This window comes from Chaetodon auriga, chromosome 7, assembly GCF_051107435.1.
Source record: "Chaetodon auriga isolate fChaAug3 chromosome 7, fChaAug3.hap1, whole genome shotgun sequence".
Lineage (NCBI taxonomy): Eukaryota > Metazoa > Chordata > Actinopteri > Chaetodontiformes > Chaetodontidae > Chaetodon > Chaetodon auriga.
Window position 1 is genome coordinate 15,460,991 of NC_135080.1, and position 14,502 is coordinate 15,475,492.

At 43.6% G+C, this 14,502-nt stretch overlaps 1 protein-coding gene across 1 annotated transcript; it reads left to right on the plus strand.

Annotated features, from left to right (window-relative positions):
• Window positions 1-429: 429 nt before the first annotated feature.
• Window positions 430-14,285, plus strand: ypel2b (yippee-like 2b). The gene is made up of 5 exons (XM_076735046.1): window positions 430-641; window positions 7,216-7,447; window positions 8,309-8,352; window positions 8,810-8,918; window positions 11,470-14,285. The coding sequence occupies exons 2-5, from the start codon at window positions 7,331-7,333 to the stop codon at window positions 11,557-11,559; spliced, it is 360 nt and encodes a 119-aa protein (XP_076591161.1). The 5' UTR covers window positions 430-641; window positions 7,216-7,330; the 3' UTR covers window positions 11,560-14,285.
• The last annotated feature ends 217 nt before the right edge of the window (window positions 14,286-14,502 follow it).

The window sequence follows — 14,502 nt, forward strand, 5'->3', positions numbered from 1 at the left end:
ATTGTATGAAAAAGCAGTGTTGTGATTGTCTTGTTTAGCTATCTTCTGTGAAACAGCTTGTAAACACGCGAACCCAGAGTTAGTTATTAAAATAGCATAATGACAATCGACTTCATACAGCATTCAGCCATTTAATACAAACAGCAAATGCAACAAATGGTCACGTTAAATATCCGGCAGTCGACGAAATGTGCGCATGCGCGACACTGTGTTTTGCCAATATTACCTATTATGTACGTGTTATAACAGTGTAAGGAACAGACGTTCTGAATCATTTCGCCAAACCTCAAAACAAAGCATAAAAAAATCCCGCTGCAAACTCACCGTGTACTGTTAAATATAGGAAGTCGCCCCAGCAGTGTAACGGTTTTTCTGCGAACACGGAAGTGGGTGGCAGTGAAGCCTCTCGCTCCGGCTGGCTGCTTCATCACTCTCTCGCTCTGCCTCCTCTAAACTCTGCTGGGCATCATTGCGCGTCAAAACATTGCGTCTCTGCAGGACTTGCCAGGGCCAGGGAGCGGAGGAAATTTGCCTGGGAAGGAATGCGAAAGGGGGTTTAGGATTGGCACTGCCACGAGGAAAACGAGGAGGTGCGACATTTTCTAGGCTACGTGGAGGTCCGTTTTTTCTTCCCTTCAAAGGTAAAAATGATCTCCTCTGCGTTATTTTTCACTGTGGTGCATTTGTTGTTACGCACTGTTATACCGTTCGGTGAAGCTTATTCCTGCGTCGATGGAGACATGTACAGCCTGTTCAATACTTTTAAACCGAGGCAACTTTTAATATAGACCGCAGGTACTCATGCTGTAACATGACAATAATAAGACAAGTTTATGGTGTGATGCTTCACATGATTGTCACAAGTCCTTTCAAGCCTGGACTGATGTTTTCTTCGCGGATGGGATGCTGAGGTGTACTCTGCAGTGGAGCTACAGTATCCAGCGGTTTATTATTAGGACACATGCTGTTTGTGGTGGCGGTCCAGCACGTATGCGCCATCATCCCTGTGCGCGCGCATGGCTGTGCATGCACGTCAGCGGCGATCAATGCGGGCCACGGTGTAGCCTAATACGCTCATGCGATAATAAACTCTGACGACATTCACCTGATTGTCATCGATCTGTCAAAGTCACTGCAGATGTTCGAGCCTTTTAGAGTGGGTGGCGGCGCGTGTGTGCGTGTACATGCGCGTGCACGGGAGGAGTGTGTGCTTCAGCAATGCTGAGCTGAGGCTTCCCCCCCATCTGTGCTCCGTGTGGTGGCTGAAGTCGTGCCCCAGATGAAGTGCGCCACTGCCTGTGACCTGATTCATACCAATAATCACACGCACACACTGTAAACCCCATGAAACTTCCAAGTTTTTGTTTATGTGTTGACGTGTTGTGGCTGTCAGTCTGCCAGCAGGTGGAAATGCTGCACCACCACCACCCCAAAAAAAGGCAAAATAAAAAAGAAAAAAGAAAAGAAAAAGAAAAAGAAAAGTCCAGATGGGTCCATACAGACAGTTTAACAATAGACACCTTTATCAAGTTACAACCTTTGCACTCTCTGTGATGTGTCTTCATCCCTGAGGGTGCATGCAGATAGTTATTGATCGTGAGGAGTCCATTCGCAGGGATCGAAGATGGTGTCCAGAGAGTTGCAGGCCTTTAAAGGTGCTCCTTCACATGCAGGGCTTGTGTACATAAACAAAAGTTGTGTACAGTGTGTTGCGCCTACAGTTTCACAGGCCTGACTCTCTCTGGCACTCCACCCACTCTGTTTTTTGACACTTTTTCTGACACTTTCATTGTTTATCATCTAAAAGCTACACACAGAAATGCAATGCAAAGTATATGTGAAAATGAATTAGGAGTGTATAAGTTAGACCCGCAATGAACAAGCACATTTAAAGAGCGTTTCCCTCATGCTTTTTATTAAACTCTGTAAGGAAATACACAAGTGTAAGTTTACCGAAAACAAGCTGCTTCCTCTCCGTAGAGGACAAACCAGCGACAGACAGAAGAAAATCAGAAGTGAGTACAGATCAAACTTAACAACAGTAACCAGAGACACACACACACACACACACCTGGGATGCAGGAGCATCGCTTTATCGTTGAGATTTGATACGGAGGGGGGAGGAGAGACGATGCTCTAATCAGTGATGTCATGCTGCTGTATGCTGCTGGCCTTGGTGGAAGACTGAATGGAGAGCAGCATGAAAGTACATGAAGTACGAGTCCGTGCAGCTCGTGGGCAGTATAGCACACACAGCTCATCCAGCGCCAAGGAGACACTCACTGCTCCTTCCCTCTTTCTTCCTCTGCTCATGTCACTAACTCCCTGTCCCTGTCTGACTCCCCCCACACTCCTACCGTCTCTTCCTCCCCTCTGTCTTTCTCCTGCTCTCCATCATTGTCAGGATCAGCATCAGCAGCGGCAGCATCAGTGCGTTACATAACAAAGGTTTTTTGTCGGGATACAAGGGCCCTTTTGGCTGTTGAGACTCGTGGCACGTAGCCTTTTGTGATGACACCCAGAAATGACCAGAATGGACAGCTCGGTGACCTCAAACGACCCGCGGCAGAACTGATGAATGGACAGAGCGACGGCAGGCAAAATAAACATACAAACAGGCTGAGAGGCACGGAGACGGACGAGGAGAAGAGGCAGGCAGGCAGGCAGGCAGGCGGACAGACAAACACCAGAGACACACACTGAGGCCATGCAGACAAGTCTTCATCCTGACGCGTCAGTTTTGATAACATTTTCCTGCAGTTGGATCGCTGCGATCAGTTCAAGTCATCTGATCATTTATGCAATTTGCTCCTCTGTCAAAGAGGTTTGTTTTTTAGTGCAAAGCAGCTCGGACTCACTCTTTGCGTCAGCGTTTTACAGCTCGTCAGCGTCCTCGTTCCCACAGACAATGTTGCCTTGCAAAATGATGTCCACCCACTAGTCGTTTAAAAATGTCAAACGGCGTCATCGTCCAGCCCAGATCAGGTCCGGGACATTTAGTTTAATGTGGTGCTAAAAGCCTTGTACTTTATGTCCGGTGGCCTTCTTGTCTTTGCAATTTCTTATTTCCTTTTTCAAAGTTGTGAGTCAGTCATGAGAAAATCTGTATGAAAGAAACCAAAATAAGCCTTTGATTATGTAACATGGAGGCCTTCATGTTACATAGTGTCAAAGAAATATGGCCAAAGCAGATTTTATGCCTGCCAAGCTAAAGTAATAGCACTTCCAGGGCTCTAACTAATGGCTATTTTCATTATCAGTTAATCTCCTTAGTATTTTCTCCATCTGGTCTATAAAATGTCAGAAAAGAACAAAAGACAAACGCTTGTCATGAGATCTCAGTCTTAAGATGTCTTGTTTTGTCCCACCAGTGGTCCAACCCCCAAAGATACTCAGTTCACTGTGACAGATGAAAGAGCATATCTTCATAACAGAGAGAGAGGAACCAATGCTTGGCAATTGAAAAAATGACCATTGATCATCAAAATAGTTCATCCTACAATGACGAGATTTCAGTGTATTTTTAATCACATGAGTAAGAGGTATCGGTTTTCATCCAAAGCCACTGGCAGGCTCCAGCACTCTGTTGTGATGAAGTGATTCTTCAGAGTTAATACACAGAGAGGATGGATTATGTATGACCCATGAAAAGATATGTGACACGTGCAATACTATAATCCCGCGCTGCTGTTGAGTGTCCGTCCGGTAAGGCCACATTAGTACCGTGATGCACCGTACGTCAAAACGCTGACAGTTCAGTGTAACAGCATCCACGGAGCTTTTTCCCCACAGCCGATAGTGAGTCGACATCTCGCCTGTCAGCTGTGATGGACGGGTTCTCGTCTGAACGTCACATTTATATTTCAGACGTTACGCTGCTACTTTTATCCTGAGTGACTTGCAGCAAACGCAGCAGAGGCTTAGAAGGAGAAGCTTAAATTTAATGTAATTAAATTTGGAGCTTAAGTTTGAAGCTTACATCTCCAGATTACTTACAGTACCTAAGGCTAATTACTGAGCTATAATCAGGAAGCTTTTCTTAATTGTTTGGTCTATAAAATGTCCTCATTGTGCTTGTCACAGTCTAAACAGTCTACATGTAAAAAATGGTCAAAATACTATCACAGAAGTCTTGAAAAATGAGCAATTTAAAGTAAAATTTTGGCATTTATGTTTAAAAAATGACTTGAACGATCAACAAAATTGTCGCAGATACATTTTCTGTTTATTGATTAACCCACTGATATTTTTTTAAGTGAAGTTAACGTTTCGTAACTTCCACAGCAGCCAAATACAAAATAATCAAGTGGCAAACGTCTCTGATTAGATCAGAAAATTGTCCATGTGTCTGTATGACAGGACTCAAATCTCAGAGGGCTGGACGCTACATAAACTTCCTTGTCCTCAGTCCTGAAATGAGTGAGAGGATAAAACATGCTTTGGGTTAAACGTCAGTCCGTGTGTGTGTGTGTGTGTCAGGGGTCAACTCTGACAACTGTACTGAGTGTGTCTTTGTGCCCCAATCCCACGCCGCTGGCACCAAGTCAGAGGAGAGAAAACAAGGGCACGTCTCACTGCCTTATTTATTTATATCCCCCAGCCCTTCCCATCAGCGCTGAAGCCTTTATCAGCCTCCATCCGACACTAAAAACAATCATATTGCAGAGCAGTAAAGAGGCCTTACTCTCTTTCTCTGTCTCTCTCTTGTTTGTCCTGAACTCACAGAGGCCTCCTGCTCCCATTCAGCTTTTTATTAGTTTTTCCAGATGGTTCAGTAAAGACAGACAGGAAGGAGAGGAGACAGAATGGGACAACAATATGTGAAGGTGATGAAACGACTCATAAAAACCAAGTTAGTGGAGTCATTACAGAATCTTGTCACAGTCATAGACCTGTAAACTGTGGAAATTATTGACTTTATTTAGATAGAAAGGTCACGTTTAAACTGAGGAAGAATAGCTGAAATAGGGAGATAGACAATAAGATGTCCTGTTGTAGTGAGGCTCCTCAACAACTTTATGGAAAGCAGCTATGGGGAGTAAAACCAGATTAAATTTTGTGATCGGTTGTGTTTAGCACAAGAGCTACAGTGCCGATATATCACAGTTAAAGTTGCACTGACCAATAAAAACACGAGGATTATGGCTGCACCACAAGGTAGAGGGCAGAGGGCCCCAAGCCATTTACTGTCTCCTGTACAGTTAGTCAAAACATACTCCTGTCCTCCTGGCCCCGAGCCTGTGGGACGGGTTCCCAGGCCAGCTCACTAATCTTCTCAGTCACCAGGGCACACCAGCAAAAGTATTTTGAGGGCTCAGTCTATTTGGATATCACGGAGTGAGCAGAGCACGATCCTCACAGTTGTGCTAGGCTAAGCAGATTATCTCCGCAGCCTCATAGACTTAAACACAGGATGTGAGCTAGCTTTGCTGCATGCGTGCTGCTGCATTGGAGTCAGTGCTGAATGGTTTGAGCACAGGCTAATGGAGTCAGCTGCAATGATTATTTTCTTTATCAACTATCTGCTGTGTATTTTCCCCATCAGCGAACTTTCTGTGCGGTCTGTCTGAAATTTTAAAATGTCCAACACCCAAAGGCATTCAGGTACAGCGACGTAAAACGGAGGAACGTACAAATATTTGAGAAGCAGGTACCAGACTAAAATGTTTTCAAATATGCTAACGTCAGTATGCTAAGATACTCACAACCAACATGCTAATGCTGATGTTTAGCAGGTATAATGTTGTCCATGTGTAGCACGTGTTAGCATGCTAACATATTAGCACTAAAGACAACCAAGGTGAAAAAATATACTTAAATTATACTTTTTGAAGAATGCACAAGTCCACTTTCTGCTATTTTGGTCACCTTCAGGTATACTTTAGTGTACGCAAGTAGTCCTTGAGTGCCACTTAAGTAGGCTAATGCTTGAATATACTTGAAGTTGAAATAGTATGCTAAATTGATGCAACTTTGTACAAACTTTAAGTGTACTGAAGTACACCAGTGAAAATCATCATTCATGAGCATTCAAAACACACGGTACAATTGTATTATATCACCAGTGTGTTGGAAATATACTTAAAATGAAGTGGAGGTTAAAGTACACTGCAGTTAAGCAAGCTAATAGTGTGTCACAAACGACTTGAAAATAAGAATACTTTTCACACACACGTTATTGCTATCGAAAGTATTCATAATGGAGTACACTTTTTAAAAGTACACTTGGGTACAATTTATGATACACTTTCAGTAAAGTACGCTTTTATAAATACTTTGAAATCCTTCTTCGTTATATATATGTATGTGTGTGTGTATATATATACACACACACACACACATATGTATATACAGAATATGTATATTCCGTTTTAATACATTTAAGTAGTACTTAATGACACACATCTATGACACTTTTTAAAAGTATATGTCAAACATACTTTAAATGAAGCACAAGTAAAAGTGTATTTGTAATGACTTTCTATACTTTCATTTCTAATTCACTAACCTGTACTACTTTTTGACCTGGGAAGGTGCAGCTGAGGCTGATGGGTTTGTCATTAGTTTGTAGTCATAAAGAAAATACCTGCAAATCCAATCTGCACTGGACAAATACAGACAGTTGATGGTGACGCTAGAAGTCAGTGGATCATCAAGTCACAAGGGTTCATCTCTGGGCACCATGAATGTCTGTGCAATTTCATGGCCATTCATCCAGTATTTTCTGAAGAACTGGCGAGCAGGCCAGCATTGTCATCTGTAGAGCTACACTGCTAGTCTGTCTAAAAATGACTTAAACTGAACAGTTATCAGAATAGTTACCTGTTAGTCTTTTGTCTGTCCCTGCTTTGGTGTTACACACTGTCCTCTCAACCAGCCAGGACTCACTGTTGGCCTCTTGGTCGACGTGTTTCTGCACCATGTTTGAATCCCACCTCCTAAAGTAGAGTTTCTTCAGTGTTTTCAGTCTGGAATTGAAATGTGAATTTTGGTGACTCAGCCTGGAACACAGGCTCATCAATAATGCATGACATCTTGCCACATCATCGCTTTTTCAGGTTTTAAGAGTCTCGCAGACAGCAGCAGGTTGGAGAGCAGACGATAATCCCATCAGCAGTTCTACACCTGTCCCTCAGTTTGCAGCAGCAGTTTAAGGAAGGAGCTGTTACACAACCGCGTAACCATTAGCTGCTCTTCTATCCTCCCTGCCCTCAGGTGTTCGCCTCCCAACCCACCGCCCACCACGGCCCTCACCTGTGTGTTGCGGTGCTTCCCCTGTGAGCCGACCTGGGCTGGCAGTCCCTTCTTGCACCGCCCGCCAACCCCGCCCATGGTCAGAATGACGCGCTCCAAGACGTTTCAGGCGTACCTGCCGAGCTGCCACCGAACCTACAGCTGCATCCACTGCCGAGCTCACCTGGCCAACCATGATGAGCTCATCTCCAAGGTAACTGGCGGCATCAGTGGCACTGTGTGAACTGACTCATCTTACCAACAGTGGTTGCCCCTGGAAGCCATTAGGCAGGTTGAGGCAGCTGACTATTACAGACTGAAAATGAAACTGGAGTTCACAGGCAGATGTACTTCGTGTACTTCATGTTTTACTTGTCTTACTAGAATTTACAGTCTCTTTGAATTTACAGCACAGTTAATATTTATATAATATAATTTACAAGCGTTAAGAGCAATTAAAAGGCCAAATGTTGACGATGTAACGAACAGATGAGGAATAAACAGCAGGCTGAAGACACCTGTATGTCTGTGTCAGCTGCTGCCACAATATTGCCTGTGCCTGGATTATGTTATAAGCTGGTTAGTGAATTGGATTATGAATGCACTATCACTGTTTCCACGTGCGACTATGAAAACACTCCTCACCTGTGTACAAAGACCTTCTGCCAGCTGTAACACAGCTGCACTGCATAAATCTGTTTCATGTGTCTCTTGTTGCTGTCTTGCCTGTGGCAAAGAAGATGGCAAGAAAATAACTGCATGGCTTGTCATGAAGATACTTATAGTCCCCCATGATGTTATCAGTAGCATATGGGCTGTTACTGGGAGAGTGTGCACCATTTAAAGTCTATATGTAAATAGATTTTCTGTGCAGGTTTTAAAATAAGAGCTTCTATTAAAGTAAAGGCACATCTACAGTCAACATGTGGAAACCAAACCACAGATATCATTTGACTGCAGCATTAGGGCAATATAATAGCATGCCTGTATTATTTAATAGAGTTATTAGACTTCATGAAAGGGTAGTTTTTTCTTGTTCCAGCCGTTTCATCTTTGTCTCATCTTGTCTCTGCAGTCGTTCCAGGGCAGCCAAGGCAGAGCCTACCTGTTCAACTCAGTGTGAGTATCCCTCTGAAAATCATTTCCGCTTGATTACAAATGAGTTTGCAGTTGACGTGATGTGTTGGGAAACGCTGTCCTGCCTGGCCTTCTTAGACAGCAGTGATCTAACATGCTCAGGTGTTCAGGTCTGAAATAGGTTAATGGTGCGTTTTGCTTGACACGGTGGATGTGTTGTTTTTGAAGCCCTGGCGTAGACGGAGCCAGCCTGTGCCTCGGAGCGCTGTCATTATCAGCTGAATTGAGTGTGAAAATTAGGCTGTTTGAATCTATGCTCCATGGCCTGGTGCCCTATCAGTATGCGCTGTGTGAGTGGGTGTGAGGCTGTGACTCACTCTGAGCACATCATACAGTACGCAACAGAGCCACTTGCACAATCCTCATTTTTACCTCTCTTTCTCTGCTTGTGTCTCCTTCCTCTCCACTTTCCAACCCACAAACCTACTGTCCCTCTCAGGGTGAACGTGGGGTGTGGCCCAGCAGAGGAGAGAGTGCTGCTCACAGGTCTGCATGCTGTCGCAGATATCTACTGTGAGAACTGCAAGACGACACTGGGCTGGAAATACGTAAGTGTCCTTGGCTGAATTGATGCACAGCACCAATAACTGCATCCAAGGTTAGAGGATGATAAACTGGGAGGTTGTTATTATAGCACACCCTAATTTTATTTGCACCCTAATTATATTTGGACCTCCTCTTCTCTGAGGGTCAGTGCAGCGGTACGGCTGTGGGCTGAATTAATGATGAGACAGATTTTTCCGAGCACATGGAGACAAGGCTTTGTTTATCTTGCGTGACTTGCGTGATGAGTTTTTAATGTTTCTTGGAAGTGGAAAACATCTGGATCAGCTCGAGTCACTTGATCCTGAAGATTTACTGACGTGCAGTTTATTCTTTAGGTTTCAACAGTAGAAGTCGACTTATACTGTACTTCATATGTCTTATTTCACTGTTAGGTGTTGATAATGTTGACTGAACATATGCAAACTGACAGTGTAGTTGATTTTAAACTCTTAACAGGTAACATTAGAGGTATATATACAGGTGAAGTTTCTTTAGAGCTGTGATAGAGCATGTTAAAATACATGTGCAGGATCTATTTAGTACAGGTGGTATTTTAGATCCCACGTCAGGGTGAATTAAACAGGATCCACCCTGTTAGCCGTCTTCATACATCAGCAGAGCTGAGCATGTGCAGCTGTCACTGTTGAACCCCGTCAGCATGGAGGTGAGAGTTTACATTAAAGGGCACGTGACTATATCGTTATGGGGTTAACGCAAACAAACAAACACACACACACACACACACACACACACACACTCACATACACACAGTAACCTTGTTGTTTGACTTCCAAGAATGCTCCATTGACCTCTAACTGAAACATTTGCCGCCACGTGTCTAACCTTAAACCTGATTCTTGAACCTTCCAGCCTAAAAATAACTTTTTTCCTTATGACGCCTGGTGAACACCTGGTAAACCAGCGTCAAAAGTAGATACTTTTCTGGGTTGTTTCTATTCCTGTCAGGACCCCACAAGGCAGAGAGGTCACAGGCATGCACAGGCACACAGACACTAGATAGGACTTAATGGAAGGCTGCCATTAATATCATTTGCAGCGGTATTGGTTTTCTGCAGACGTCAAAGTTCTACTGAGAGGCTTGACCTACTGCACTTCTAAACCGAGAAATCTGATAACGTGCCTCTGCAGCTTTGAACCAAAATAGCCAAAGACAAAAAAAAAAGTTACAGACGCTCTGCAGTGAAAGAACATTTGTATCTGCCTACTCTGTGACACGGTTTTTAACAGAGGCTTACAGTGAGTGAGTGGCTTCTCAGCAACAACACACGGTTGTTGTGGACAGGAAGTAAAAGTTGTCATTTTATGGCGCTGAGCCTGAGTGTACCGTTTGCTGCTGTCATTGTCAGTAACTGCGGACAGAAATAACCAAATTTGGGGATATTGGAGGTGCAACTGGAACAAACGTGAGATTAGCAAGCAGCAGCCACCACAGCTGAGCATGATCACATGACCACCATGAGAGACATCTGTTAATTAAAAGCATATTCACTCCTAACACACTCCTGCTTAAGTCTAAAAATTTCTGCTGAATCACCAGCTGTAAAAATACCCATGAAAACACATATTAGAAAAAGGAAAATTAGCTTGTAAGAAATGCCTTGTCTAGCTCTGTGAGGCTGTATTTTGAGCAAAATGCTAATGCTATCATGCTAAAATGCCCACAAGGATAATGCTAACATACTGATGCTAAGCATTTATAATATTTGCTATGTTCAATCTTAGTTTAGCATACTAGCATGCTAATTTTCGCTCATTACACAACACAAAGTACTCACAATTGAAGCTAGGTGTTTACCTGAAAACAAAATTTAAGCCATTAGAGAAACTTGCTGACACTGGTATCATGAATTTCAGTGTTCTTAGTTTTCTTTAACTTTGACTTGATTCTCTCACTGTGTTTACAGTATCTCAAGCTAGGCTACTGACTGTGGCAGTCATGCTTTTCAAATGATTGACATTTTTGTGCATACACAAAAGCGAATAAATAAAGGGTGAAAATGTATGTATTTTACTCAATAGAAGAACACTAAGTGGAGCTACTAAACCTCTCGTTTAGACTTTCTTGTCTGGTGATTCTAAGAAATCCCATTCATATTTTCCAGAGGAATCTTGGATTACACACCTAACAGCAGAAATGCAAGTTACAGCCTGCAAAATTAGAGCAGCCTCTGCATCTGTGTTGGCTGTGTTGGCTCAAACCTGTGGCTTTTTGGTTTTTGAAGTTTATTAGTGTATGGAGGCACTTTTCTGCCAGTACATGACGATCCAGTCTGGTAAGGTTTTTATTGTGCAGGGTGCTCTGCAGTGTGTAGTGACTGGCTGTTATATAACCACCTTCCATAGACAGAGAGACAGGCCAGGACTGAGTCAAGGGTTTTCATATACAGCTGAAAAGACTGCCATGAGCAGTTTTTTTCACTCATGTGTTTCTAACTATCAAACTTTCTGTCAGAGGTATAAACATGTTATTACTGTCCATCTGTCGTTTGAATTAAATGCCGTCTCTCTCCTGTCCTTTGCCACACCCTCCAGGAACATGCCTTTGAGAGCAGTCAGAAGTATAAAGAGGGCAAGTTCATCATCGAGCTGGCCCACATGATCAAGGACAACGGCTGGGACTGAGGGATGAGCAGCCGGGACACGACCGCTGGGGGGGTGAGGGGGGGACTAGATGGATGGACAAATAGATGGATGGATGGCAGGGAGGGAGGGAGGGAGGGAAGGGGGGTTGTGTGCGGTGGGTGAGTGTGTGACTTTGGTTTGGCTGATTTACCATTAACCTCTGTAACTCTCTTCCCATCCCTCCCTACCACGCCTCTTGATGTACACACACAAATAGTCACACACACACATCAAGGTCCCAGACATCCCAGCTTGACAGAGACTAGCCAGGCTTGTACGCAGCTAGCAGGACTAGGTGACTGGCCAGCAAGACAGGACGTCTCATTTTCAATTTTTCTTTACTGAAACATGACTTGATAGCTCTTAAAAAGGTGGCAACACTCCATCTATACCTGCTAGGAGGCATCTTCATTGTGTGAAGTATTCCCCCTTTCCCTACAACAACCATAAAACCAGTTGTTAACAGCTAATTCAGTGGACATTTAGCCAAAAGGAGGCCAGTTGGGCCTTGGTTGAAGAGCTGACGGGCATTCACTCTGTCTGAATGAGATGACCTAAGATGATTATAACAAATCCAGCTGATCGGGGCCATGCCAGCTGGGCCAGTGATGAGGCCTGGCGCTGAGGCTTGGCACGGAGGCCCGAGCACATGGGCGGTGGGTTGTGTCGGAGAGGGTCGGGGTGTGGGTGCGGGGATTGCCACCCACCAGGCTGCTCACTCAACGTGGTGCGGAGAGGAAGATCCTGATCCAGTTATGCGGTGGCCTTGATGGCTTCTGGCATGGATCCACTCCACGTCTTGCCAGCGATGCAGCTCAGAATGGGCAGGGTGGGCCGAGAGTGAAAGAGATACAGACAGACAGCCACCAGCTTGTCCTAAAACCTCACAGGAATTTGCCCTCGCAGCAGCAAAGCAGCTCCCCCTGAGTTTTATTCATCCTTCGATAAGAATCTCGTAAAGTGATCTGCTGATCCGTCCTGTGTTTGTCTGGTGTCGGCGGATGCTTCGCCGGGTCCGGCCTATGTTACTTGGCCAGATAGAATTACACAACATAAGCGTGTCTCAGGTGAACAACTTTGGCTGGGATTCCCAAGGGATTGCGAGCACTGTGAGCATCTTTCTGCTGCTGTAGGTCAGTGACCAAAGGTGATGAGGCTGTGCAGGCTTTGTGGTGGGTAGCTGGTGATCAGTCAGACAAAAACACAGCCCCTGCAATAATGCAAATACCAGTTTGATTTGAAGAAACTGACTAACAAATGGCCAATGCATGACTGGTTTCATTGGTTTCATGGGCCAAGGGGAAATGCATTGTAAAAAAAAGTTAACGGAAAAGTAAGTTATTATTTTTACTGAAGTCACGAGGTATATACACAACCACAGAGGTGTGTACTGTAGATGCATATGTATAAAAGGGTATATCTACCCCTCTTAGGCTCTCTTTCAGTGTGGGATGAATGCTGTTTAACTGATGCTACACTGATTTTCACCAACTGGACCTCACAAGACATTATAACACAGCTACTGGGCAACATTATGAAGCAATGCACTAGATAGACCTACTTATACTTTTATTCCATAATGCACCAACACATTATCTTCTTGGGTTTTGCTCCACTTTGAAATCATTTCTCTTTTTCATATTTTCCCCACCACAGTTGGCTTACTAAATATTCCTCATGCATCATGGGCCTTCCAGTTATGACACCTGGGTAATATTTGAGGTAACATTAATAGGAAGCATCGCTCAGTGTACCTTGATGCTAAATTTTCTTTGCTAGGGCCAGGATCCTACTTAATGTGCTGGATGTGTCATTCTCCGATGGAAATGTATTATTTTCAAATGAGAGAATCCCATTGCAGCCGCCTCTTTCCCGTGGAAATGCAACGTTAACGCATGCATGAAGTAAAACAGTGTGCTCAGACCAGTTTTGTGCTCGGTCCTCATCACGTTTTTGTGAAAAGAACAGTTCTGTGTGTATTAGAGTTGCAATGAAACATTGTGCTATGATACAACATCCTATCAGTTTCATCTCAGCACAGAAGCATTACGGACGAAATGTGATCCTGGTTTAGAAAAGTAAAAATTAGTTGCCCTGTTCGTCACATAATTTCCCCATGTTGTGAACTTTGCTCAAGAAGTTGCCCTGTATATGGCAAGTCCTGTTCAATACAGTTACAGCAACCCAACAACCAACCAACAACCTAAACAGATAACTCTCCTCAGTAACACTCAGCAGCTGACTGCTCAGCCGGCGGCTGCGACAGTAAACCCAGCACAACCAAAGAACCCACCCATCAACAATAAATTGACGAAGCAATTTACAATTTGGACAAACAGGGGGGTGTGTATAGCTGAAAGCCAAGGTTGTGGATAGCCTTTCTCTGTGATTATATATAATGCATTATGATTTTGTAAACAAAAGATCTTAATATATGAATATATTCTATTTACTGTATTCACCACGAGGATTACCATTCATGTCAACCTCTGTGTTACAGACTGTAAATAGTGTTAATGTATTGTGTTTTATCTATGATCCATACGATGATGAATGAATATGATTTAGGTCATGTCATGCTTTCTCTCTGGTACCCCACATTGGCTGTACGATACTACTTTTTTACTGAAAATGTTTCAATTTTAATGTCTTTTGTAAAGGAGGATGCTGATGTTGACTATATATCATTGGATCTTCATCTAATAAAATGCACCTTGATATCTGTATGGAATATAGGGGTTTGTTTCCACTCATGCAACCTTAAATCTTGGTATTCAGGATCATGCACTTTGAAGGGGATTTTTGAAAGGACTGATTGAAATTGGTGCAGCAGAGGGTGATATGTATTGACTTATAGTTCCTAGTGTGAGTAAAGCTCCAAAAACAATGGATTTTCCAGTTTTTTCTGTAATGCAAGTAGCATCTTTCATTAATCCATCCCAC